Here is a 27,901-nt window from a genome sequence, read left to right on the forward strand (position 1 = left end):
TGAAGTGATCTTTGCATCACAGCCTCTTTTAGAAAACACTTGAATGTTGCCTCATCTAAAAATGATGCTCTCAACATCAGGTCACCAAAGCGATGTCCAGAACTACAGGTTTACGGGACGGAATGTGCTGGATTTTTTCCTTGGCCAGAAGTCTCGCTCTACCTTCTCATCTAAATCTCATCTATGTCTCTGCAAGAGAGTGAGGAAGCTCATTAACCAAAACGTTGAACTATTCCTTTAGTAGAAACGCCTGACATTGATGAGTCAGTCATCAATGATGATTGAGAGGCGATTTATTGTTCATGGCAAGTATTTTCTCCTGTGGTGTGCCGCTAGTTATCCTGCAATGTGTTGATCTCTCTAAAAGCCATCAGACTGTCAAACCTGGAGGGAAAGGACTGGAGTAAAAAAAAAAAAAAAAAGCAGCATCTGGATGAACTTCAAACAAGGTGGTGGTAGAGCTGCACGCAACAATATGATTCACAGCATATTGTCCTAATGAATGTGTACAATAGTATCCATTACTACTTCTGGGAGGAGAAAAACATTTAATAAAATCCTGCACTGAGAGTGGAACGGAGACAGGAGATCTGATTCCTATCAAAGACGCTTTACTCCCATGTCTGGTCTCACAGCTGCAGCTTTGTTTTGCAGACAGTCAAGGTCCCCGAGCCCTTTAGTGGCTGTGTATCCCAAGAGATAAAGCCAAGGTTCACTCTTGTTCGTTACAAATCTTCAGTGTGTGACGAGAATTATTCATTATTTTCTAATGTTATCAACAGAGCATTTGTTTCAATACAGGCTTGCTGGGAGGTTTTCTGTGAGAGGCATTTTGGCACAAAAACAAGCACACACACACACAGACTTCTGTGAATAGTGGTTCTAAGAACTCTGGCCATTTGTGAAGAAAGCAAGAATGCAGCAGCACTCCATCAGAAACAAGTAATCTAATCATTTCAGTTTGATAGAATTAAAACACATGGTGGAGACATTTCACTGTTATATATATATATATATACATAGATACATATATATATATATACATATATATATATATATATACATACACATATATACATATATATATAGATATATATATATATATACATACACATTATTTTTGACAAGTGTTGCCTTTTTACTTCCTTAGCATCACAGCTGTTCTTCGCTAGTTCATTTCAAAATAAAACAGAGACAACTAATTTTAATGTGTAAACTTCAGTTTGATCTACGTGTCTTCCATGAGGGAAAACAGAACGGAATCAGACATAAATGCCACTACACAACAAAATTAATTCAAATATTATATGAAACATTTTTTATTAATAATCATAAAACGCAGAAAAAAAACATTAATTCCATTTGTTTCATTATAACATCTTAGGATAAAAGCACCAACACCTAACAGTAACAATTTTTCCATGAAAACCCGGGGCCTTTTGGAAAGTAGGTTTGCCGTTATTGCACCTCAAACCTGCCCTGGCTTCACCAATCAGAGATCACAACACACATACTCTAGTTCACCTCTGTCCTTTAATGTCCATTAACCCCACCCGACCACCCCCAACGAATGGAGGGGATCCCAACAAAGGACGGTGAACCTCCTTCTTTGTGACACAAATCTAGACGGAGGCAATTGTGAGATGAGGAAGATGCTGAAAGTCATAGCCATTTCACAGCTTCTCGAGATCAGACTGACTCATAAAGCTTTATAAAGCTGGATTTCACTGGAGAGGCTGGATGTATGTGATAGTGAGAATGACTCTGACAAGACAGATGACTAATTTTTATCTTGAAATACCCTTACTGAGGGGTTTGTCTTGGTCCTGAGTTGGGTTTGAGAGGGACTTCATCATGCCACACGATGGTGAAATAGGTTTGTGACATGCAGTAGTTTGAAGAGAACCATTTACATCATTTCAAGTCAATCTGGGAAGTTCCTGAGTTAAGACCTTTGGCAGGATTTAGAGTAAACAGCCTCGACTGCAACGCTCTCACAGATTATCTACCAATAATGTACCAGGATGGAGTATGCTGGAGAACTGCATAGAAGCTTTAAGTTCAAATCATGATCATACACCAAAGGACTTTGAAAACAGCACCTCATCCCTTTAACTGATTATCCAAGTAGCTACAAAACTGGTTGCAATCTGCAACGAATATAACATCTGCCGTTTCAACAAACTATTCTCACAAACACATACACCACAGCGCCCCACCAGGTGAAGCGAAACTTCCGCAGGTTAGATTGGACCATCCAGATAGCCGCCAGGCAAGCTTGTGTTGAGGATTATTAAACCGTAAAACCCTGCAGCACAACAGGGGAAGAGTAGTATTTTAGTATCAATAGCTGCAATTTCCTTGTTTTAAGTGAAGGAGAGCACCGTGCTGTCTGTCTGACTAGTAGTATTAAAAACTGACAGGAATCTGAAGACAATTAAAAGCATAACATGTAACTGCAATTGTATCAAACACCAAGAATAAGAAAATCATAACAGCATCAACAATAATTACAAAGGACCTCTCAGTGCTGGTAAATGGACTCTATCGTCTCTAATTAGGTTCTAAAATGACTTTCTTCTTTTCACTTTAACACTCGCAGGTGAGAAACACATCTGTGTTTACAGAGTGAGTGCAAAGGAGAGGAGTTTACAATAAAGCTTTGATTATTACTCTAATCTTCCCTTAGATATGCACTGGCAAGTGGGAAAAAAGCACACACACACAAACTGAGCTAAGTGTATTCCCACTATCAGAGACACAAAACAAGCTTGGCTGCTCTCACTCCCAACCAAGTGATGCCTAAACACACCCTTAACTCAAGTGTTTTCACCAGCATGTCTCACAGTATGCTTACATTACGAGGGAGGGCCTCGTCAGTAAGACATCTACAGACAGTGCGTGTAAAGAGGTTGACACTTAGTTCTGTATGCACCAGTAAAGATTTAGTCAGTAAATTCTGAATTGCCATTGTCTGGAAACAGAAGCACCATTTTTTCCTGCAGAATCTGGGTTGGTAGAAAAAACAATTAAAAAAATAAAACAAAGACGTTAAAACATCTGATAAAAGTGATAAAAGTTCTAGTGCTGGAATCTAATTGTGTTTAAGCCACGGCATCTCTGTGTGTTAAACACACACAGCTTCTGAGTTTCTAGTTCTGTGGTGAATATATCACAAAGACACAGGCGCTGTTGTGTCGCCATGTTGTTAGGCTCCATTTGCTAAGGTCCTGTGGTGGCAATGCTTTACTCTCCTTGGCTTCAAGCCTCCTGTTTAACAGGTTGAAATTAAGGGTCACAATGCCAGCACCAAAACACCCCTATTCACTTATATATATATACTCAAATATATATATATATATATATATATATATAGACTGTATATAGATACATATTTTATATACCTTTCTGTTTATGATGGAGACATACAAGGAAAACAAAAAGTTATGTACAAACAGTGTGTCTTGTTCACTTACAGATAAGCAGCTCGCTATTGAGAGCAAAGCGGGCTGATGCATGGTTAAAACAGCTGCGTGAGAAACATGAACAGAGGCCCCTTATACCTGTTTACTGAGCCAGCTGTTGCAGAGTAGTTTATCGAAAATTGGTGTCTACCGTTGTACACTCGGCATTCAAAGAACCAGACAATAGCATATTAAATATGAGAAAGGAAATGCCAAAAAAAAAAGGCTTTACAAATGTCCCTGTGTACAGCACCAAGTATTTGATTTGTTTTTGATGTTTTCACTATAGAATAAATAAATTCAGGCACAGTCCAAATTTAGCACCATTGTTTTCAGACTGTGAGTCAAGTACACACACTATTGCATTCTACAATGTCAACACATTTCAGGATTAAAAAAAGAGAAAAACAAATACCAAGGCAAATGGAGAGACTGACAGCATAAATATAATAATCTAAATTATACACAACTATACAGTTGGAGAATTAATCACATTCACAGTACAAACATTGTTTACAAAAAACAAATTACACAATTAAAAAAGCAAACAAAAAGGTGTGAAGAGTCCAGTAGTTTGTTGTGGTTATGGTTAATCGTGTTTTCCCAGTGTGTGAGGATTTGCATGCATGAGTGTGTTATGTGTGCTTGTTGTTGTATAAACTAAATGCAGTATAATTCCACATACACTTGTCCACATTTGAGCCTTACACATTTTGCTTAAACCTGCATTTACCAACAGCAGAAATAAATATGAATAAGTTTAGCTTAAGAAAAGTTAAAAATTCCTGCTGTAAGAATATTTCTGCCGTGGCCCCACAGAGTAGTGTGATTTAGCAAACTGACTTTAGAAGAAAATGTTAATAAATACAGAAATTAGTTAAATCTTCTGTGGTTTTACGGTTACTCTTTTACACCTGGTTTCAGCTTCACTTAACAACAGTGCAGCCACAACTCTCACTAACACTAACAGTGGGTTTCTACGAGAGCGGCTAACAGTATCTACACAGAGCACCATCTCATTAAATGAATTTCACTGGGTCTTTAAAAAAAAACATTAAAATGTATTCAGCTCTGCTCTGTGTTATTGGCACCCCTGGAAATGTTGCTAATTCACCATATTTCTAAAGTTGAAATCAGAGCATTTTGTGCAAGGACATCATACTATACACTGATGTTCTTCCATATTCTTCATTGTATTGGAAAAGTTTAGTGATTTTATTTTTTAACTTGTCTTCTTATTGTAATGGGAAAATGTATCCATCATATGTGTCATGTAAACTCATTTGAACCTCTTTGTAGTTGATGAGCTGCCCAATAAGAGCTGGATTGCCCTTGACTGTGGTAAAAGAGTAGTTCTTGGTGAAACCATCAACTGCCAGCTAGAGGCGGATACTCCCACATCTTTGTTTGTGACAGTATAAGAGACTGAATTATTCCAATTTCAAGGCTGTCCCTTTGTGAGGACCTTTGGTCTCTGTATAAGTGCTGAGCCCATTTGCAAATGCTATGTTGAATAAAAACCACAAAGACAGGCCTGAGTCTTTATCTTTTTTTTAAGATTTCCACAACATTCATCATTCAATCATTTAGATGTGAAATACGCCTGATAATTCCTCCTTCCTCCTTTTTGCGTAAACAAAGAAACCGTCACTGATATGTTAAATATCTTAAGAAACCCTGTACCACAGCTCAAGAATTATTTTCATAACTCAGAATGTTTTGCTTTGCTCCAGTTAGTAGCAAAGAAAGGAAAATTATTTATCTGTTTCGTGAGTCAAAAAGGGCAGCAAGAAAAGTGTTTTAGGATTTTTTAAGACTTTGCTTTTAAGCAAAAAACCTTAAAAGTGAGTAACCAAATGTTTTTATTTTTTTCAATATAAAAATATAGCAAATAATCAACATAACCAAAGTTTCAGGGGTGTCAACAATCCAGCCAGGATTTCTACATTTTCTGCTACATGAGAAACTATTTTACTATCCAGTGTGAACTTAGACCAAAATCCTCATCTTGTTTCATAGTCAAATATGCTGCAACAAACACTGATCTGATTTTCACTGAAGGAAGAAAAACATAGATAACAGAGCACACATGCAGAGAGGAAAAGCTGCATGACATCTGAACAGAGTTCAATGCACTGGCCTGCATGTGTGTTTGAGTGCGCACACACATGCACATGTATGAACTGAAACTCTGGAGGGAGGGTGACACTCAATGAGATTCAGCTCAAAAAGGTTGACTGTGTGCTTCAATAGGTTGTTAAATGTTACAAAAAGAATCACTCAAAACTGATCATTTGGCAGAACACTAGACGCTGTATCCTGGCTAAGACAAAGAAATGACTAACTATGATACTAATGAGCACCTTAATATTAAACCATATGTGATAATTCAGTTCATTCAGTGCCTGGCATTAGCCAGCACTTATTTCCATGTTGTAAAATCTTCAAGCCAACATATTAACTAAAACTCCACACATAAACATGACCAGTACCAATGAATTCTGCTCAATGTGACCATAGTGGTGGTGGTGGTTAGTATGTAAGTGAGTAAGCATGTATGTATGTGTTTGTGTGTGTGTGTGTGAGTGTGTGTGTGTGTGTGTGTGTGTGTGTGTGTGTGTATATGCGTGTGTGTCAAGAAATCCCAGTACAGAAGCCGGTCTTGGAGGCGGTTGGGTAGTGCAGATGTTTTGAAGCACCAGTGAGTGAGGAGAGTGCCTTGGTCCACACCTGGACATTTGCATAGTTTATTTAATGTTGAGGTAGTTTTCATCAATTACCTGGTGGATCAAAGAAGAAAGAAAAAAAAAAAAACATGAGTAATTCGGTGGTTAATAGATTCAACACCACAATAAACAAATGAGCCACAACTGTAGTAAATCCTGTCACTTTCAAAATCCAGATCATCCAGTACGATTTTCATACTTTAAATCTAAAACCCAAGAAATGTCTTACCTTGTTCAATCAGAACAACAGCTTGTAGGAGCACAGGGAAAACAGGCATCCTGTCCCACTCACTCCCTACCAGTCTCTCTCTCTTTCTCATTCTCTCCCTCTCTCCATCCTCTGATTGCCCTTTTCCCTTCCCCTCTCCACCCCCCCCCCACCCCCTTCCCCTCACCCCCAAACCCTATCTAGGTCTTGAGCCGGGGAGCTGGGGGGTGATGTAGGTACCATGCATGCCCTGAGTCCTCCACATGCTCCCGCCACCACCTGAACTGTTGGCTGGTGGTGGAGGGGGCAGCCGAGGGGAGTAGTGCACTGCGAATGGACGAGACGAGGAGGAGATTGACAGAGAGGACGAGGAGAGAGACGCAGTAGCGGCAGCGGCAGCAGCAGAGACAGAAGCAGAGGAGGCAGAGGTGGAGGAGGAGATGGAGAGAGCGAGGGATGACTGTGCTCTCTGGTTATGAAGAGAGGAGTGGGAGAGACGGGAGGAGTGGAGGGAGTCTGATCGCGAGGATGATGGGGCATCAGAATGCGTGGGTGCTGAGGAGGAGGGGACGCTGTGTAGGGGTGGTGGAGGGGGCAGGGAGAGCGTGGGAGGAGAAGGGCTATGCAGGACCGACTGGGTGCGACTGTGCTGAGCCTGGGAGAGGGAGAGGGGAAGAGGTGAGGACACAGATGCCAGGCGTGTGGAAGCTGGTTGGGGGGTGGTGTGCTGCTGGGTTTGGGAGGAGGTAGAGGAAGAGGAGGAGAGACTGAGCAGAGAGCTGAGGCCTCCCGGGGTGGGCAGCGTCGCCCCAAACTGATGGGAGGACACTGAGGGAACCACGTGGTGAAATATACCTGCAAATCATACAGCAGAAAATGGAGGGAGGGGCAGGGCGACAGAGTGGAGACGGGGAGGGGGGGGCAGATAATAGTAGCAAAGAGAGCGAGAAGGAGGGGGACAAAGAGAGAAGCAAGGACTGAGCCAGGTTGTGCATAGCGCCAAGCAAGTCTTAGACAAGCACACAAAAAGCAAACTGAGTCAGTCCACTGTGACTTTAGTCAGATGAAACCCAAATCAATGAGGCCAATTCAGGATTAAACAGGAGGTTTTATCACAGCAAAGTTAATTTATGGGTTCATTTTTGCTTACAAGTGAACTGACTCTGACATATAACTCCAAAAGATACACCCACAGAAAATGACAAAGGGGTAATGTAATAATTATGTAAAACATGTTATCAACTCAGATTTTTCTAATTTCAGCTTTTTTGTTAAGCATTCATTCTGCTGTAAAGCAACATTTTCCAAGGGTGTTTCCAACTGCAGCATTCAAGCAGCCAGTCCATGGCAAAGCAAGGCAGCACAGAGAGTCAGTCAGTCAGTCAAACTGTCAGACTGAGGCGGACAGAACGACAACAGCACTGGGCCTCCACTTACCTGACTATTATCAGGTCAATTCCCTCAGACTATTCTTTATCAAGTTGACCCCAGGCTAAGACTAGGACCTCACTCTGACTCTTCAACAATCCCAAAACAAAACTTTACCCAATCAGTTTATCAGTGATACTCACCTCCAGCCGCTCCCCCTGCCAGCCCAGCACTTGAGAAGCTTCCCAGGGCAGAGTGTCCGTTGACAAGCCGTGGGGTCCCACTCACCGTGGATCCGCCTGTCTGGGCCCCGAACAAGGACTGTAAGACTGACGTCCCTCCAAGTGGGAACTGAGACCCCAGGTACTGTCCTACAGATGACCCTGTGGTTGAGGAAACTGATACAGGACTGCCTCCCACCTTCCCACTCAGAATCCCCCCTCCACTGCTGGCAGCAGCAGAAATGAAGAGATTCTGACTGGCCAGGCTGTTGCTTGTCTTCAGCTCCCACTCGCGAGGGGCCTTCTGCTTCTGGAGGGCCTGGCGTTGGTCTGAGGCACTGCCTCCCTGGGCTCCACCACCACTGCCTCCACCCCGGTTCCCTGGCTCCTGACTGAGGAAGGGATTGGGAGTCATGTAGCTGGACGATTCTCCATCGCTCCCTTTTCTCACCTGCTGATGCTGTTGTTTGTGGTCAGAATCTGAGTCTGTGCCCCGGGTTGATCCCCCCATGCCAAATGGAGAGCCCCCCTGCCTCAGGTCAGAGTTGGGTTGCTTAGGGTCAGAAATAGGTGAAAAGGTTGATTTCCACTTGCTGGTAGAGGACAAAGAGGACGAAGAGGAGGCCTCACTGCCTGTGCTGTTTCCACTGCTGCTACCAGATTTTCTGCCTGGTGATGGAGGAGAAAAAGAGTGTTGTCATCAAGTAGCAGACATGCAAGAATTTTTATTTTAACTTATTTCACACATTTTCTTATCTTACCTCTTTCACTATCCCCTAATCTGCCTGGTCCATCTCTGCTCTCCAAGGATATAGTGGCAATTTTTCTTTCAATTCTAGAGAAAAAGGAACAACAGCAAACAATCAAAACAAAGGCAGTCACAGGCGATTGTGTGTGAGCCCTATAAAAACCGCAAGTCATATTAAACTAGAGGAGCAATTTGCAATAAAAGCAAGGAAAAATGTTGTAAATGGTGACCTGGTTACCAAGCAACAACTTCAGATAAAAATAAAAATAACCTGTGGCTCTAGTGGAGACCTTATAACAAGGACAGCTCAGTAGGTACATTGTTGATATTCTTATTTTCATATCGTAATGACTGTTACCGTGAACTGGAGCTGTCAGCAGGGTATCCTGAGTCCTCATCATCAGAGCTGGGGGCTGAGGAGTAACGACCTGTGCCATTGAGCTCCAGGGGGCGTTCTCTCTTCAAGATGGGAGGCTGGTCCAGGTCAGGCCCACATGGGCTGCGGCTTGATTGTTCTGGGGAGGAGATGGCAGAGATCTCCAGAGGCTGGTTGATGTTGCTAACCTGTTGGAACAATGAACATGCAGATTACATCCAGATGACACTTGTTGATAAAAATTGGCCTTGAATAATCACATAGCCCATAGATGCATTGGTGGCAGACATCAGAAACATGCCTGTGAAGTCCAATTATCCAAATACAGCATATGGCCTTATTATAATGACTATGATTACTATCATTGTTCGACATAGTCCAATAATCATTATGCAGCATTATAGAATCATAATATATTATAAACTGACACCTTAAGAATCAATATAGTGTCATATTGTTCACTGCTGGTTTCCATCCCAAATGCTTTTGGTGACTCACCATGGAGTTTATGTTAAGTGGCGATCCTGAGGAGTGGTTGTTGGAGCTGAGCCCGGGGAATGACCTCCTCTTTGGGGATCCGCTGGCTGTGACAGCCCCTGCAGAGCTGCGTTTCCTTCTCCCCCGCTTGCGTCCCTCTTGAGAACCAAGACTGTGAGAGGAATGTGATGACAACGTATGTGTGGGTGTGTGAGTGTGCTGTGTGCCGGGGGACTGGTGGTGGTGGTTTCCATGGTTACTGTGGTATCCCTGCTTGGCTGAGTTGCCAATGTGATGGTGGAGGCGCGATCCTCCAGCCGTGCTGCCTCCACTGCCTGACGAAGAGGAAGACGAAGATGAAGAGGAAGAGGAAGAGAAGAAGATTCTCCTCCGCAGTTCACTGTCCTGGGGCTCGTTGTCTGATTCACCCCCCTGACGGTCTTGTCCGTCTTCTGGGAGAATCCTTGGTGGTCCATCTGCATACTGGAGCACCCCTCCAGTACCGAGTGGGGGGCTCTGGATGGGACCTCCTCGGCCTATTGGTCCTGTCAGAGAAGTGTTGCTGTGTGGAGGAGGTGATGAAGAAGCACCATTATGCTCCTCTGGGTGGGGACCTCCATTCATCAGCCCTGAGCCGGATGAATATCCTAAAGAAAGACCAAACAGATGCACAAGAAGAGCAGACAGCCAATTATCAAATTCAGGACAAAACTGATTTAATGCACTTATTTAATCATATGTGAGGAGAGAATGTGGTGTAGAGAAATGTCATGTGTCCTCCTAAGGTAATAATACTAAATATAATATGTGGGCAATAGACTGAGTGGTTGAATGGTAATCCTTACCATTGGTCTGACCTGCCTGAGAGACAGGACTCGGAGTACTTCTCTGAAATTATTAGCACATGAAACAACAGCTGTTAATGAATCAACAGCTGTTAATATTACATCACTCTTACTGATCTTATCCGACTCTGTGTACACCAATCAAATTTTTCACGAGAACATTTTATCTGCAGGGTACTAATGTAGGCAGCCTAGACTAATGCACAAGGGGCAGAAGTGTCAGACACTTTAACCACATGTCCTGTTAAATGTGTCCTGCAACACGACACTGAAATTAGTCACTGTAACGAATAGAAACTGATGTGAGGGCACTCACCAGTCTCTCAGCACGACTGGGTAGCACCACGCTTGCCAGTGGGATGCTGACTGGTAATTTACTTGGGTGGACAGTGCTCAGTGGGATGCTAATTGGAAGGCTTGTGATACTGTTGTCACCCTGAACAGACGGACTCCTCTCCTTACCACCCTTTAACAGAGCGCAAAAGTAAAACATGTTAACGGGGAGAGAGCCAAAGACTGCATGGAAGTTAGAAAACCGCATGCTTAAAGACAGACCAAAAGTGCAAGTTGACTGACAGCAAAAAAAGATAAATATTTACCCTCTCTGAACCTTTCTGTGCATCAGATGCATTAGGAGAGGGGCAGTTCTGTTTGGCTCCAAGGGGAGAGTTAATACCACCCAAATCCCTGAAAAACAAACAAAAATAGGCAAATCTAGCTTCAACTATTAACCGCCTATTGCTTCAGGAAGTAATTTGGAGACTTTCAAATTAAAAAAGTTCATTATTGAAAGCACCTACTAACCTGTGTGTGGTCAGCCCCGAACCTCTCAAGTGAGCAGAGGCAGTTGGGTCCTGGTTAAGGTGCCTCCGCAAGGCAATCTTGGCTGGGGAGAAGCGTGTGTAGTCAGGAAGCGCGTGGGAGAAGCTTTGCTGCCTCTGCCGAGCATCAGGGATGGCAGGCACGATCTCGTGATCAGGAGAGATGGGCAGGTAGCGAGAAAGAAGCTCCCCCTTGGTGTTGGCCCGGTCAAAACAGGGTGAGCTGGTGCCATTGATAGAAAGCTCCGGGCTGACACCATTGAGGGCTGGGGCTGAGGACAGGCCAAGCTTAGAGGGGTCCATGTCAGTGGAAGAGCGTGACTCCAGACTCTTTCTGTATGGGGAGCCCTCGCAGGGGCTGTAGGATTTGAGCTGTAGTAGCTCCTGCTGCCTTTGACTTTTCTCAAGCTCCACAATGCTGATCTGCAAATAGACAACAGGGAGAGCAATAATACAGAAGAACAGGACACAACAATGTTTACATGTCTAGGAAAATGTTTGACAGTAATTCATCTAATCTTCCTTAGAGTTGGGTGACAACTTTAATTCCTGTAAATATCACTGAAGAGCCAGTGGGACAAATGAATGGGGTGCAGCAAGTGGTAAGAAGACACCAAGGAACAATGTAAGTATGGAGGAGCGTAACAGAGAAAAGAGATAGATTCAAGCATTTGGAAACTGATTTTAAAAAAAAAAAAAAAAAGGTGGACTGTGTACCTGCAGCTCCAAGCAGTGTCTCTGTTTCTCAGAGATTTGTCTGCGCAGTGCCTGCTTCTCCTTTAACAAACTTTCCAAACACAAAGAGCCCCAATCTAGCTTCAGCTCCTCGCATCGAGACTTCAGCTGGAAAACAACAAACATACACGTTTACTGTTATTTATTTGATTTTCATTGCCAAAGTAGAGAATGCTGTAGTAACGTGAAACACTTCAATACTGCAAGCCAGAGTAGTAAAAACTAGATCTGAACTAGGACTTCAACCACCAAGACACAGATGCAGAGTGACAGGAATGGCACCAGGTGTGAACCACTGGTGATGATGCTGGAATAAGAGGGTGGACAGTAACAGGCTCTGAGGTCTCACCAGAAGCAGGCTGTGGTCTCTAAGCAACGCCATGTCTCTCTCAAGCTGCTTAGTCTGCTCTTTCAGCTGACGGTTGTGAGCTGATATCTCCTTCTGAGCCTGCAGCAGATCCTCCACAGTCAGGGCTTTCACTCCCAGCTACTCACCACACACACACAGACAGACAAACACAGATGAACACAGACATACATCAGCCACAATCACATAATGCATGAAGAGCAATTTAACATAACTGAAAATCCTGTCTTTGCTGACCTCCAGTGGCTAAAAGTTGTCACCCTGCTGCAGTAACAAGTGTATTCAGGGTGTGATCACTTTAACCTGACATAACTCAGTTTTACTCAGTGATCACACCCTGGGTACAACATTTAAAAGAGCACAAGTTTGATCACGCCCAACAGAGTTATTGTGTGGTCTCAGATGCAACACGCTTAAAAACAGAGTAGCTTATTGTAATACTGCAACACAATGTGTTCTCCATCTATCACATATAAGCTGTGTTTCAATATCTGTTTAAACCATGTTAATCTGCAAATAGGATATAAATGGAATCAATCTTACAGTCTCCATAAAAATAGCTGTATTTAAGCACTAACTGTTAGTACACATGCTAGACTTGGCAATGTTAAGCAATCATGTTTTCTGTATATCCTTGGATTATCAAATTGTGTCATAATAAAATAACTTTAGAAGCATGGATCTTGGACAAGACAGGAGATAGGAAACAAGCGAGGCAAATTTCTGGATGTTAATATCATATAGTTTATAGTCATGTTGTTGACTGTGCCCTGACAGCTGTGATATGGTGACAATAAAGCAGTCCTTCCTACCTCATCTAGTTTGGTCTGAAAGAGACCTTTGATCTTGTCCTTGTGAGACTGACAGACAGAGTGGAGCTGCTCCGCCTGCCCTGACAGGTCCCTGTGTTTTTGCTGGAGACAGAGAGGAGATGCAAGAATACACTTAAGAGGGTGGACAAAACAAACAAACACACAAAAACTAAATGCAATGTTAGTTACATCATTAAAGATACTTTAGAAAGATAACATGTACTTGAATACATGCTACTTAAATTGGAAATTTCAAACATTTTCAGAGGATTGTCTGTTAAGTCACAATCGCAGAGTGAGGTAACACAATGGTGATTGAGCCTCTGACCCACTGATGAAATTATATAGAAGTCCTTGCATTTTACAGTTTTATGAACTGGGTGTATGGTGTGACTCACCCGCAAAATCACAAGGAAAATGAGTCACTAACACAAAGTTAGTGACGTGTGTTCCACACGACTATGGTTGAAATACAAACCTGCAATTACCATGTATCGCCATAGATGTCACCAGAGATAATGAAACAGAGATCTTTGAGATTGCTACTTTATTATGTGTTGTCATGAGTTCAAAAGTTCAGGGAAAATTGCAGCAGTAGCACATCAGTTATGTGTGTAATGACATAACATAATTACCTTCTCCTGCTCTAACAGCTGTTGCAGGTTGGAGCGGTACTGAGGAGTCTTCATGTAGGTCATAAACTGGAGGTATTGAACTTTGATGTTATCTGTGAAAAGATATGGGGAGCAAGGAAACAAGAAACAGGTTGTTGAAATAACTGAACTAAGAAAGACTGACATGGAGTCTCTTACCACTTTCAGGCCAACACACTGATTCAGGACAAAGTCAATTTAATGAGTGTTATCTGATCGGACTTTGTGACCTCTCATTTGTAAAATCTGCTCTTGATATCTACAACACTGACATTTTTGTACAGTGTAGGCTGTTGTGTTAAACTGTCATAAGGAGATCACATTTTCCATACTGTCTGTACTTAGTGAAACTCCAGTTTTAATCAAGTGGTAAATATGGTAAATATTTTGTTTATAGATTTGTACAAGATTATACATACATAGATTTGTCTGGTACAATGTTTCTGATTTGACAACAACTGTGACAGATAAAACGCACTGAATCTTCATAAGCTCACCAAGCAGTTGTTGCAGACCAGGTGGAGTCGGGCTCAGCAGCAGTTGACTCGGGGGATAGTGCTGGACCTTGGGAGGTAGCTGGTAGAAGGGACTCTGAGGTGGGCGGTATGCATCTGTATACACAGCAAGCATAATTAAATTCAAATGAGCCATATATTGGGGAAGTAAAGAGGACATTAGTCTCTTCTGTAATATGAGGCAGCTTTAGATTCCCATGACTACTCATATGTTCCCATTCAGGAGAAGAAAATGGATAGCAAATTATGTGTGTACGTGAATGTGTGTGCGCGCTCTGACCCTGAGGGGGTGCTGCAGAAAGGGTCTTGGCGTGCAGCAAATCCAGCGCACTCTGATTTTTCTTTTTCCTCTCAGCAGCCGGGGCAGCTTTCTTGGGGCGACCACGCTTCTTGTTGTTCAACTTACGACCTTTGGACAAGAGTCGGGCTCTTCTGGGTTTGGCAGTGGGCTTGACCACTGTCACCAAGCTAGGACGCTCCTCCTCACCACAGGAGTCCTGCTGTAATACACATACACACACAAACACATATTTAGACAAAGAGCACAGAAAGCTCTTCTTGCTAAGTTAAGCTGACTGAGGTGCGAAATGGCAAACACAATAAAATTGAATGCACTCAATTCTGGCAAATCTGTTCACATCCTACCTTGTTTTGTTCTTTCGGTTTCGTGGGCGTGGTGGTATTGCTTTTACTGTCCTTCGTATCCTTCTGCTGACGTCGCCTAGCTGCCTCTTGCTCCTCCTGATACAAGATGAACCATTTTCATTGTTTGACACAAAATTTTAATAAGTACAGCGACACTGTCAATACACTGAAGAAAAAGATGACTTACCCTGAGTTTAGGATTTTTGAGACTAGCAAAATAGTTTTCAAGCTGAAAAACAGGACAAGAAAAAATTGTATATTAGATATCATTTATGATTAATTTTAATATTATCATTACATCTGCCAAATAGATGATCTTTTCACCTGTGCTTGTTTATTTGTCAGAAAAAATTACATAACTGACATGCACCAAACTTGGTGGAGGGATTGTACATAGGCCAGGGAAAAATCCATAAAATTTTTGTGCAGATCTGGTAAAAAGGGAAGATCCAGAAATTTTCTTACCACTTCGCTTAAAATTGCGAGGTAGGGAAATTTTCTGCATTTACGTCAATTTCTCAGGATATAAGGTATAGATCTTGATGTAAAACAGCGTTGGAATCTATGATTTTCTACAAGTTGGTGCAGATCCTCAGAGACATGTGTAGGATTGTTCGGCCTTTGCCAACATGACACTGCAGCAGAAGTTAAGCGTGGTTGAACTTGGACAACTCTGCTTTTCTTTTCTTTTTTAAGCAGAGCTAAAATCAATCTGCATGCGGCCTAACACAGTTACACGTGTTTCACCAAAAGCCATTCTATGGAATGTACAAAAACTACTACTACTACTACTACTACTACCATGTGACATTGACATTATTATTGCTGTGGTTACATTTTGAGAAGCTCCACCACCCTCCACTGGGTAAAAACATAGAACAAAGTCATTGAGGAGTTAGATGACCTCAGGTGGTAACAAGAAAAACACATCAACAGAGTGGGAGTGTTACCATCACCTTTTAGGCAGTGTGCCAGCTTTCTCACCGGGATTCCCACTGATAATCAGGGACTACTTTAACCAATTACCAGAGAGATACACACTTCAGTGTTATCTAATGGGCTCGTGTTACCTGGTATAACCCTGTTTGTTCTCTCCTCCGATTGTGTACTCCTGGGACACAATACCATTAAGATAATACCAGCTGTTATTATGGTAGCCTATCTCTCCAGTTGAGGTTACTGTTACAGTTTTGCTCTGCTAGAAAATTCTAGTCTGTGCACTTGGGTCCTCCTCTAATCATTGGTTACAGGAGCAGTGATGAGGAAAAGTTTCAGGGCTTACTATGGTGCGGTCTATGGTATGCAGGTAGTAGGAAACTGGTTTTCCTGTCCAGGACACTGAGCCCCTCAGTGGAGAAAGCTCCACCACACGCATTATTGTGCCAATATCTGCAGGACAGAGAGGAAAACATGCACGTCAGATACAAAACAAAGGAAGCTTTAGACATAAAAATTTGCTTTTTCACTTATTGCGATACTTACCACTCAAGTTTCTACTGTTTATTCTAAAATTTAAAGGTGCAAAAGGTTTGGAGGATACAATTTTCCCACCTGCAAATAAAAAAAACAACAAAGAGATAAAAATAAACACAAAATTTTCTTTCATTTTCTAGATGCTATACACTGACCACAGGTCCTATAACTCACTACATAAAGCAAACATAATATGGAACACAATCGCTTCCTCGATGAGACAGATTAAACCATAGACACATTATTCATAGTGTCATGTTTAAAATTTAAAACCAAGAGTCAAGTTCCAAGAGTTATATTGGAGAAGACCCCTCACGCTGGCCTTCCTTGTTTACACTGAAACAAGCAAAGCCAGCACAATGCCACCCCAGTGTGATTTCAAATAGCATGGTAGTGTTCCAAAATCACAGGCATAACATGTAACACAACAGTGTCTGTATCTGTTCCACCATGTCGGATCTCCCTCTCACATAGAAGTTGATCCAGCTCTGTGACGAGGTGGAACAACAATGCCACCCATTCCATGTTCGTACCCTTTATGGCGAGGCAGAAAGACGCTTTGAACAGGTTGTGTAAAAGGGGCTAGTGGCTACTTGATACCAACAGCCATTGTTATTTTAATCACCAGTAAAAACAGCTGAGTAAATTCTTTTTACACTAAGCCCAGGCGTCACTCCCAGAGCTACGAACACAAGCCCTTGATGTTTTCTCAACAAACGTAAAACATCTGTTGTCGTGAGAAAAGGCTATTAACGCCTGCTATTTAAACGCCTTATTTGTCAACCTTTGATGAGATTACCCATGAGGCCGCGTAAAATTTCTCAATTTAATCATCAACTATGTGTTCTGCAACCAACATTTAAATTGGCATTCTAACAAATGCCATACGATGCCATTTTTGTATCTCATTGCATTGTTTGGAGAAGCTTCCCGATGTTAAGTTACTAAAAATATTTAAAGGGTCAGTCTTGACATTAGCCTTCAAGTCCTACTACTTTCCATCATAAATAGCCGCCTATCTACCCAGATTTTAGTCATTAGTTTTGTTGGTTAAATGCATTCATGTGCATTCGAGACTTTCATGTAATAATCCATCTGCATTTTCAGCCCATCCCCCAACAAGAGCTGCTCCCCCCAAGAAACCAAAGCAAAAATACTTGGGAAAAAAAAAACTTATTTAACTAATTCATGTGCACTTTACAGTGATTTATGGTCACGTTTTTCTCCTCTCCTCTGCTTTCTGTTTCACCATGTGTGTCTTAGTGGCTCCACACACACACACAGAAAGCAGAGGAGAGATAGCTTGACAACTCGTTAAGTGCAATGAAAGTCAGGTCAAAATATCAGCATTTTTTAAAACGTTTGCAATCTGGTGACAGTGCCGAGGATGCTATGGATGATCATAAAAATAATTTTGTGAAAAATACTAACCTTCCTTCATGTTAGCAAAGCGCTCCTTCAGCTGGTGATCTACCTCTGGACCAAAGGCAAAGTTATTCACAAAAATAATACTGCAAGACAGACAAAGAGGGACATATTTTAGAACTACAGTTGGCAGAAAAAAATTACCAAGCAAGAAAGTTTCAAGAGACGAATACATTCTAGCAAAATAGGAAAAAAGGCACACATCTAATAAATCAACTAATTCAAATCAACCGCAAACATGACTGCATCAGTCTAATATTTCATAAAAGCACAATCTTTCTCTATGATCTTGGTCTGGCTCTTTATGTCACAGAACAAAGAGCCAGTGACAATAAAAAATAAAAAGCTTCCCAGTGGTAACATTTATTACAATTAATTCATATTACATATGACTGAGCCATTCAGTCACATATAAGGTATTTGCTTGCATTACAACTGCATTGCTGTGGTTTCTATTTCTATACTGTGATCACTAAATTAAGCTTATACATGGTCTTAAAATAATGGAAATCGTGTCTTTCATATGATGACCAGGTTTGGTACACCACCTTGTGTTGGCGATCCTTTCTTTCCATTCTTCAGAGAGAAAATCTCCTCTCTCCAGCTGAAAAAACATACAAAAAAACAATAGTGACTGTAAAAACCCTGAATGCCCGTGTATCTGCCGAACACCCACTATTTAAAATAATTGTGTGTATTATGAAAAGTCTCACTCAGCGTAAATGCCACACCGAGAGTCAACTTACTGTGTACTCCCCATGTTTCTTCCCATACCATTTCATCCACTTCTTAAATTCTTTATCCATGGTCTAAAAGAAAGAATTTAACAAATGGTAATTTTTTTCCAAAAAGCAAAAAACAGCTCAGCTGTGTATGTTCCAGAAAAAAGAATTATCGACTTAACTTTCGGGGTTCAGAGAGATACAAACTCTGTTTCTGATATCAATATGACTGAAAACCTGTGTATTTGATTATCATAACTAAATCTGAGTTTCTCAGTTGGATTTGCAGTTTATTAGATTAACTGAAGTTGGGCTTTTTGCATATAAAGATATATTCAGACCAAGAATAGCCCCTTGTACTATTGTGCCGAGGGACTATTCTTAGACACGTTTATTCCCTGCTGGTATAAGCATGTTGCTACAGGGAATAAGTGAGAAAACACTAACGAGGAAACCAGTTTGAAGGCTGGTCAGACACAAAGACACCACAAAACGGAAAGACTTTTTGCCAGACTACTCTATTTAATTGCCAGAGCTGTCTGCGGTGGCAACTAAACTGCGCCAACAGTTATTTTACTACAAAGACTGAGGATGCTGTTTTTTGACACAGTGCTGTTATTGGAATGAATGCAGCTCTAGTATCGCTTGTCTGCTCCCTTTCTGGAACACCCTCTGGTCCTGTGAGATTTTAGTAGTTACCTCTGCATAGGTAGCTGGAATGTCTGCTTTCTCTACACCATAGTAGTGTTTGCAGTTGGTTGCTGCTGCAACCTGCAGCACTACCTGCCCCACTCCTGTAAATAAGAAACAATTAAAAAAGTTAATTATAAACTCATATCTTACACCAAACATACAAAGACACCCAGGCTGTCACTCTTGCCACCTACACCAGCATCCTGACCAACTCTCACAACTCCATACACCTTTCTTGTGTTTCAAAAATCAATACCATATAATGTCTTTATTACTATTTGTTTATAAACTCTGTTCCCACTATTAATTATTAATATACTATTAACCTACACATACAGGATCTTTGAAACTATTTTAATTCTTTCTGAAACATTAATGTCCCAAAAGATGAGCAGACTAACCACTGCCAAGGTCAACAAAGGTGTCATCTTCCATCATTTCCATCTCGTCAATGATCTGAGCCACCAGGTCAAAAGAGGTCTCTCCGTACACCTCAGGGGAGAAGGGCTCATAGTTGTTCAGCTTCTCCGGGTCAGTCACTGAGTGGTTGTACACCTGCTGTAGGATGTGTCTCAGCAGCCCATTAGAGGGGCGCTTGTTCAGCTTCATGGGCTGGGTGGTTCCCTTCCACTATAAAATGGGAATCCCGCTCATTAATATTTTTATTCACAAACAAAAATACATAAAGCAAGGCATAGTGGCATTCATCATACATCACTATGAAGACTGCTTTATCAACCGGCACAAGCCAGTCAAAGATATATCTGAACCACATATCTGAACAAAATTCAAGAATGTATTGTTTTTTTGGACACAAATATAGAGTATACTAGAGAAAGCTGACTCTCGAATAATCTAGATTAATGACGAAAAACCAAAACAAATTAATACAGTACATATAGAGGACAGAATTAGTCATAAATATAAAATGAGTCATGCATGGCACATATTCAAAGAACACCGGAATACACTCCAAGTACACGTATACAGTATATTCCACTTTTAGTGACTAGTGTTTTCACTTTCATTGCACCTACACAACACTGAAAAACCTTCGCACAAATGGACTCACTAGCTGATGAATGCTGTCAATGGCCCTGTTGTACTTGTCACAAAGTCTCTGCATACTCTCGAAGCTGTGAGAATAACAAGACACAAAATTAATGTCATAATTTTTTACAAGATGAAATCCAACTTTCCAATCCATCTGTTTTACTCTTGATTTCACAAAAACAATTTTCACCTTAATGTTACTGTGAAAATGAAAATATTCCACTTAATGTGTGTCAGTTGTGATATACATAGCACTCAAGGAAAAAATGGATTACTGACAATTATAGATTTCAATTATATTTTTGGTCTGAGAGGAAAGTTTTTCTTATTGACTGTTTTTGGACAAGTCCCTACAGCATGACTTCAGGTTGTTTTTTTCAGTGTCAGTGTCTCACCTTTTGGTGTCATAGTCAATGAGAACGTAGTTTTCCATTGCCAGTTTGAGGTCTGGGATCTCCTCACACACCCACCTAGAGAAAGTACACACATAAAGTCGTGACTAGATCATACACCCGACAAAGTCACCTACTGTCTGCGTGACTGTGAGAGCATACATGAGTTGAGTCAGAGAGCAGAAAGGTCATTTACCGAATGGTCTCGATGATTTCATGAGCAGCATCATGGTGTTTATCCTGAAAACAGAGAGGAGGGACACATTAACGTTAAATTTAACAGCAGCATAAATTACAGCCTCCAAAATGACTATAAAGTTTAATCATCACCTCTAAAAATAAAGAGTCTCAACAAAAACTGGACATTATACCTTTAATGACAGCAGGATTTATTGTGAGACTGTTTTATTAGACTGCACTGGTTTGAGCTAGGTGCACCTAATAAACTAGCAACTGAGTAGGCAGCCTAAAACAGTCTGTATATCTTCCTTTGAAATATTAAAAAAAACCTCTACAAACCAGGCAGCAGCACTATACGGAAGAATACTAGCATCTTTTTCATATTATTTTTTAAATTGATTTTTTGATTCAACATTAAACCGCACATATTGATTTTCTTTTCTTTTTTTTTACCATTTCAAATGGGTAAAATCTGATTTCATCGTACAGGTGTTGATTGTAGAGCTGCATCCCATTGATTTGCTCGCCCTCCCCTCCTGTGGGTTCACTGGTCAGTCATAATATGTAAACAACTCCTCCCCCAGCTATCATCACAAATATAATCTAATTCTGTGGCATGGTGCCATGACAAAGCTTTGTTGAAGCTTGCTGAGGTTGTGGAAGCATGCAGGCTGGAGGCACACAGGAGTAGCCCAACACCACCATAGCAGCTGATCCAATTCATTGAGCACAGACGCAGAGCACAGAACTTCAGCAAGAAAGGGGGATCATTCCTGGCACCTTAAATGACTTAATCACAGCTTCAACTTACTACAATGTGATGACCACAACAACTATTATGTCTGATTCACCCTCTAATTGCAGTAACATCTGACAAACATAACAACCATTGCAGACATAAGTGTGAGCACCACCAGTGTCAGTGAATCCAGTTTTGTCAACTAATAAACTCTGTCAGTGTTTACATCACTACACACTCTGAACGAAGCAGACTCTTAACCTTTGGAGTTTATTATTACACAAGTCTGTATATTCACAGAATTGTCTGTCTCTGTATCAAAGCAGGGGTGTGTACACACAGCACTCAAATTTATGTATAAAATGACCTTATCTAGTATAGTCTATATGGTTTTAAAGTGGCTTTATGAGTAACTAATTAGGATTAATTACTTCTCAAATATGCAGTCAGTTTACAGTCAGTCCATAAACAGAATAGAAAAAGACTAAACAAAAACTTAAATGTGAAATGAACTTGGAGAAAGAGCAGTATAGGCTGTCTTCTTTGTGCCAATACAAGCTTGGGCTCGAACAATGCAATAATGCCTATTGCATTGTTCTTGTAATTGTAAAAATGCTCTTGGAAACAAAATTATAGTGTATCGTAATCGTAGTCTGTCTTGCAGTCCTTATTTGCACTGACAGACAGCATCCTTGTAAATTTAAATTAAAGCTCAATTTCACCTGGAGTAACTCTAACCCTCCCACAGGAACTCGGTTCAATTTATTCAAGACTCAGCTCAATCAAACCATTGTAAACCACATCTGAGAAAACCAATTTAAGTTACACTTTAGTCTAGAACAAAGTTTAATAAAATTAGATAAGATGAAGTTTATTAATTTTGTACAGGGAATCTATAGTTAGTAATCTTAGCTGGAGTGTGCTGAGCAGCTCTCTTTGAGTAATAGGACTCAAGTTACACCCCTAGCGCAGCCAGCCTGAGCCTGTTGCCTGAGCTGACCCACTGACCCACTTTCTGTCTCCTGCTCCAGCACACTGCCAAGGAGAGCCTCTGGTGGAGGGAAAGAAAAGAGGGAAAGTAAAAGAGGAGGAGAAACCAGAGGGTAAAAGAAAAGAGGGTAAAAGGAAAGAAAGTGAAAGCGAGAAAAGCTAGAAACTGGGGAGAGTGAGGGGGGCCAGAGAGAGGAGGGGAAGCCCGGTATTTGTCAGCTGTTTGAGGCCTGGCACAGCAGCCGAAGCTAAACAGCTCACAGCCTCCCGGCTTCCCGCTCAATACTGCCCGCCACTACTACGCAAACTTCCGCCAAAGCTCAAACATGCATGCGCACACACACTCAAATATGCATGGTAACACAGGAAATTCTCTTACTACTTCTGTCAGCACAGTGTTCCAGTTGCAACTACATTATCAAGTGAACTACTAGCAGTGCTGCTAATAAGCAGAATGAGCTTCAAATATTCTTGAACATGCAGCAGGAAAAACAGATTTAACACACTGTGTTCCACTAAATAGGGAAGGTATACGAGGTGTGTGAGTGAGCGAATGAGATGTCGAATTTGGTAGGTCACCTGATCACACAAAGACAGAACACAGCTACACCAGCACAGGGCTGCCGCTAAAAATAAACACTGTCTGAAAGCACAAATCAGACAAAAAGAACAGGAGACCCTCCTCTCTCCCCACTGTGGGTACAAACTGACGTATGTAACTCCTCCTCTGAAAACCACCTCTTCATTCAATCATGTCTCACATCAGTGTGACGCATCGTGGGTGTTGGGGTTTTACACCACACACTGCTCCACTACGTATACCTCAGCAGCCCACGAGAAAAAATGACTAAGGCAGACGTGCTACTACACTTACACTACTTGGACTTCACACGAAATACAGCTTATTCTCTTGGTGGCAAACAAATTAACAGCATATCGAAAACAAGATACTGGTGCTTGCTTATCTTTTCTGTGGAAAATTCTTTTGTGTCAAGCATCTGGTGATTACAAACATACTGCTATCCAGAGAAAGTGTCTTGACATGACCATTTGTTACATGTTGTCACATGTTGATGACACTTAAAGGCAGCAAATCAACTGACCTGCACTGGCTGGGTGCTTGGCACCAACACAGAAACACTGTACATTAAAATCACTTCCATAACCACAATGCCAAGACTGTAAATATGATAGTTACCTTTTGTTTTTTTCCCATTTCAGGGCTGCAACAGCACTTGAATCATGACAGTTATGCCCTTGATTTTACTACAGTAATTGAAGCCTTGTAAATAATAGGAGAAGTACACAGGTGAGCACTAAACCAAAGACACCCAGAAGAACTTAAACAGCAGTGCGTCTTTGAAATACTATGTAGGGCTGGTTAGTGCCCACACCCAGAACCAGATGGACAAAGAGCCGCACCACTCCAGAGGTGCTCTTCATATGGAAGCATTTATAGATGCACAGATGTGGGGACTTAGCGAGAGACAGGGAGAAATGGGGAGAAACACAGATGAAACCCAGAATGAAACACAGAACCAAACAAAGAAAGCCTATTTTTATGGACTTGGTTCTAACAGCAAGCCTTATACTGAAATAGCCTGTACAACAGCCATGTTGTGTGTATCAAAACACAGACATCACTGTGCCCATGCTCTGTGGGTGAGATAGGCAATCTTAATGCTCTGTGGGAGAGAAGAATGAATCTACATGAAGTGGGATCTTTTGCTACCAGCAAGCAGTTCAACAAAGCTAAAAACTGATCATTAAATGTGACTGGAAAAAAACATTTAAGCACACATACTGGGCATTGAATTCTATTAGTATAGCATTGCTGAGTAGGAGCAGTTGTTTCTATCCTCCTCCCTGTAGAGTTGACCATATGGACATGAGAGGACATGAGAAGAGAGAGGATGCCTTTCCCCTTTGAAAACAGGAGGAGAGCATGGCATGAATAAGCTCCATATTGCAGAACTCCACATGAAGAGCCATCAGCTGTTTCTAATTCAGTGCATGACATCTAGTCCCAGTATAACTGCTATTAGGCAGGTCAATGGTACATTAAATTCCTGACATGCTTGATCTTGTGTTTATCTTCACAGACCATAACATGAGGAAATGGGCGAGGCTATAAATCCGGGAGGGGGAACTGAGAGTGTTATCAGACTCTGGCCTGGTGTAAAGGGAGGGTCAACTTTGTCATCCAAAGCAGAATGGAGCAGCTGATTACATCAACTAGTTATTCTGACTCATTGACTTGAAACCATTTCGGTTCATATTGTGATGATGTATAAACAGAGTAAGCGATGAAAATTAAATAACTAGACCGCCAGACTAGATACAGTGTGGGTGGAGAAGGACCCCACAGACATTCAGAGAAATTCAGCTTTTTTCAGTCAGCACCAACTGTCTCACCGCAATTACTATAAATGAGAAACTCAGTTTAAACTAACTAAAAGACCACAGACCTTGCAACCGCTTCCCTTTCCGTTCATCTCCAATGAGTCAACTGCAATCAGACACCGACGTGCTGACAGCATGCTACATGGAAAAACAACTAAGAGAAAATAAGTCTCTTTCTATGCAAGTAAGACTATTACTGTCTAGAGAACCGATAGATCGGGAGCTCAGTGGATGTATAGAGTTCAAACTGCCAAACAGCTGGTCTCAATCATACAGATGTCATGAGATACAAAACACAGAAAGCACTCGAGGAATGCAATGCTACAATGAACACGCGTGCATAATCAAGAAACACAGACTTCATACACAAAACATCTTGTATATACCTCTATATGGCTGTGTCCTGTGAGATTGTTTACAAGTATCAGATGGTGTATCTGTGCAGAAAAAAGCAGGTCTTACCGCATTTCTGTGCGACTTGGATCCACTAACATGTGTTTCAGTAATAGTATAAACATGAAGGACCACAACTGAGACACTAAGTTGTGGACAGACTGGCACGATGCTGGGTAGGAAAGGTGTTTTGTTTGAGTCGCTACAGTTTCAAAACACCTTTTTATTACTGATTGTCAATGCCTGACTTGTACTTGTCGCTACTTTGCTTTGCTCAAATGTACTACAGACTGTATCTTACCATTTTCTAGGAAAGATTTACAGTAGCACGGATGAAAAACAAGCTAAATATCTGATCAGTCACCATGTCTGTCACCATCCCGACCAGTATGACCTGATTCCCCGGACTAGCGTGCCATGGCTCCCTCAGCTAGCCAATGTTAGCAGAGCTAGCTAACAAAGACAAAAACAGAGACAAAATCTAAATCGGTACACAGAGAGTTTTTAAGGTTTAACACTTACGTATACTGGTAATGGCCAAGGATAGCCAGCAGGTTCTGCTCCAACCGGCGATTTGAGCTTGAGCTCCAGCTTTTCTCCCATTCTACACTTCACGGCGGCTTGGCTGTGATGGATAGCTAGCTAGCTAGTAACTGCTCTCTGTTAGCCAGCTGGTCGGTTAGCGAGCGAGCTACAACGTGAACATCTTGTGAGAAAAAAACGTTGAACCGCGTAAAATAAAAAAGACGTCGACAGTCGTTACGTGGTAAACACACATACAATACGAGCAAGTGTAAAAATGTATCTGACTCGGTTTTAAATTTTGAATAAAATTCCTTTTTATGTCCACTGGCAATAACACCACGTCCGTATCGCCGCCATCTTGCCCGGCATGAATAAATATGGCAGGGGGCCACTGGTAGCAGAGGGGACACAGACGTCATCGAAGAGACCGTGATCACAGCGCGTAGGCCAGCAACAGAGAGCACGAGCGAGCAACCGTCCCACGGCGCGTGACAGCATAACATCACCTCAGTTCATCACAGAATAACTATAAATATAACTATATATAAATAGTCTTTCAATCAAGGCTTAAAATAGAATGTGTGTTTATATTATTTATATATATATATATATATATATATATATATATATATATATATATATATATATATATATATATATATATATAATAGGTATATTTAGGTCAACTTCTCTATCATTGATTTAAGAAATTAAGACTGTTCATCATGAGACAAACTGCACCCAGTGCTGTCTTTCACTATTATTGTTTTTTGATGCACTTTGTACACTTTTTTAGACAGTGACAATTTATTATTTTTTTTTTTTAGACAGTGACAATTTAATCATACATTATACATTATAATGTTATACATATGTATATGTTATATTATACAATATTATTTTTGTAATATAAAGGTTTGAGCCAAAATTATCAGGTTCTGGCTGAATAGATGCATAGTTCTGATGCATAGGTCTTTTTTTTCTGTTTCCAACCACTTATAGAAATGTGTAGAATTGTTCTTATTTTAATTCATTAATTTTAATTTGTCCCTAAGAACACGTCCCTCTCTCCCGTTTTCTCATTCATGATGAATGCTCTAGCACTATAGCAGAAACTTGACATTGTAATAGTAGTTGCTGTGTTCCAGGTGTGCCACTTAGCCATTATGTACAGCATCATGCCCCTGGTACACCTATATGTAATGCACACACATCTGCGACAAGTAAAAATATCTGCAGTGAGAAAGGTGCATATGGGCTACACAGTGACTCACAGCAAATCTGTTGGAGCTGTGTGTAATTTTCTCCATGTCTCAATGAGACGAGGAAGAGACAGTTATGAATACTGAAGTCAGAATCAGGCACTTCTACTTACTTATTAAACTTGTAGAACTGACATGCAGCTGACCTTTGATATATAAACATGAATATTTACACACACACAGAGGGTATGGGGGGTGCGGAGGGGGAATGACAAATATGTGTGATGTTGGCAGATCTGAATCTGGATCAATGGTCCTGGACTGATCACAAGTCCTAAGTGAAGACAACTGTCTCACTACAGCATTTACAAACTAACATTGTTCAAATGTTTTACACTTTTAAAATAGATTGTTTAGATGGACAAAAGTCTACCTATAACATCAAAAACTATAAATGTTCAATAATGGACAATATTTGAACAATCAAAATGGAGGAAAATTAGACTCATAGTTCAGTGTAATATATGAAAAGAAACCATGACTGCCATTAACAAGACAGGATTACTTCTCCAAGATTATTACAGAGAACACTGAAAACTTATCTTATTCTCCACTATTGTCCAGCTACTCAATTCACATTGTTCTTCCATAAGAAAATAACTTCAAATAGAGCCAGTATTACTCCGCATGTAAACACAGTGGACCTCAGCAGACCCTGTAAAAAAAAAAA

General features: G+C 41.1%; 1 protein-coding gene across 2 annotated transcripts; it reads right to left on the minus strand.

The window, feature by feature from the left end:
• Positions 1-1,291: 1,291 nt before the first annotated feature.
• dot1l (DOT1-like histone H3K79 methyltransferase) lies at positions 1,292-26,341 on the minus strand. 2 transcript variants are annotated; one of them, XM_056379201.1, is made up of 28 exons: positions 25,967-26,341; positions 20,936-20,979; positions 20,743-20,817; positions 20,367-20,430; positions 19,696-19,924; positions 19,301-19,395; positions 18,626-18,688; positions 18,428-18,483; positions 17,886-17,965; positions 16,464-16,532; positions 16,264-16,370; positions 15,169-15,210; positions 14,982-15,077; positions 14,617-14,836; positions 14,319-14,432; positions 13,804-13,895; positions 13,169-13,270; positions 12,339-12,476; positions 11,972-12,097; positions 11,238-11,677; positions 11,033-11,120; positions 10,750-10,899; positions 10,434-10,476; positions 9,610-10,235; positions 9,094-9,299; positions 8,749-8,822; positions 7,970-8,656; positions 1,292-6,244 (listed from the first exon to the last, which is right to left on the minus strand). In XM_056379201.1, the coding sequence occupies exons 1-28, from the start codon at positions 26,045-26,047 to the stop codon at positions 6,237-6,239; spliced, it is 4,215 nt and encodes a 1,404-aa protein (XP_056235176.1). In that variant the 5' UTR covers positions 26,048-26,341; the 3' UTR covers positions 1,292-6,236. The 2 variants fall into 2 exon arrangements, with proteins under 2 accessions (XP_056235176.1, XP_056235175.1); XM_056379200.1 differs by lacking the exon at positions 1,292-6,244 and adding an exon at positions 6,595-7,253.
• Positions 26,342-27,901: the final 1,560 nt, after the last annotated feature.

This window comes from Seriola aureovittata, chromosome 6, assembly GCF_021018895.1.
Source record: "Seriola aureovittata isolate HTS-2021-v1 ecotype China chromosome 6, ASM2101889v1, whole genome shotgun sequence".
Lineage (NCBI taxonomy): Eukaryota > Metazoa > Chordata > Actinopteri > Carangiformes > Carangidae > Seriola > Seriola aureovittata.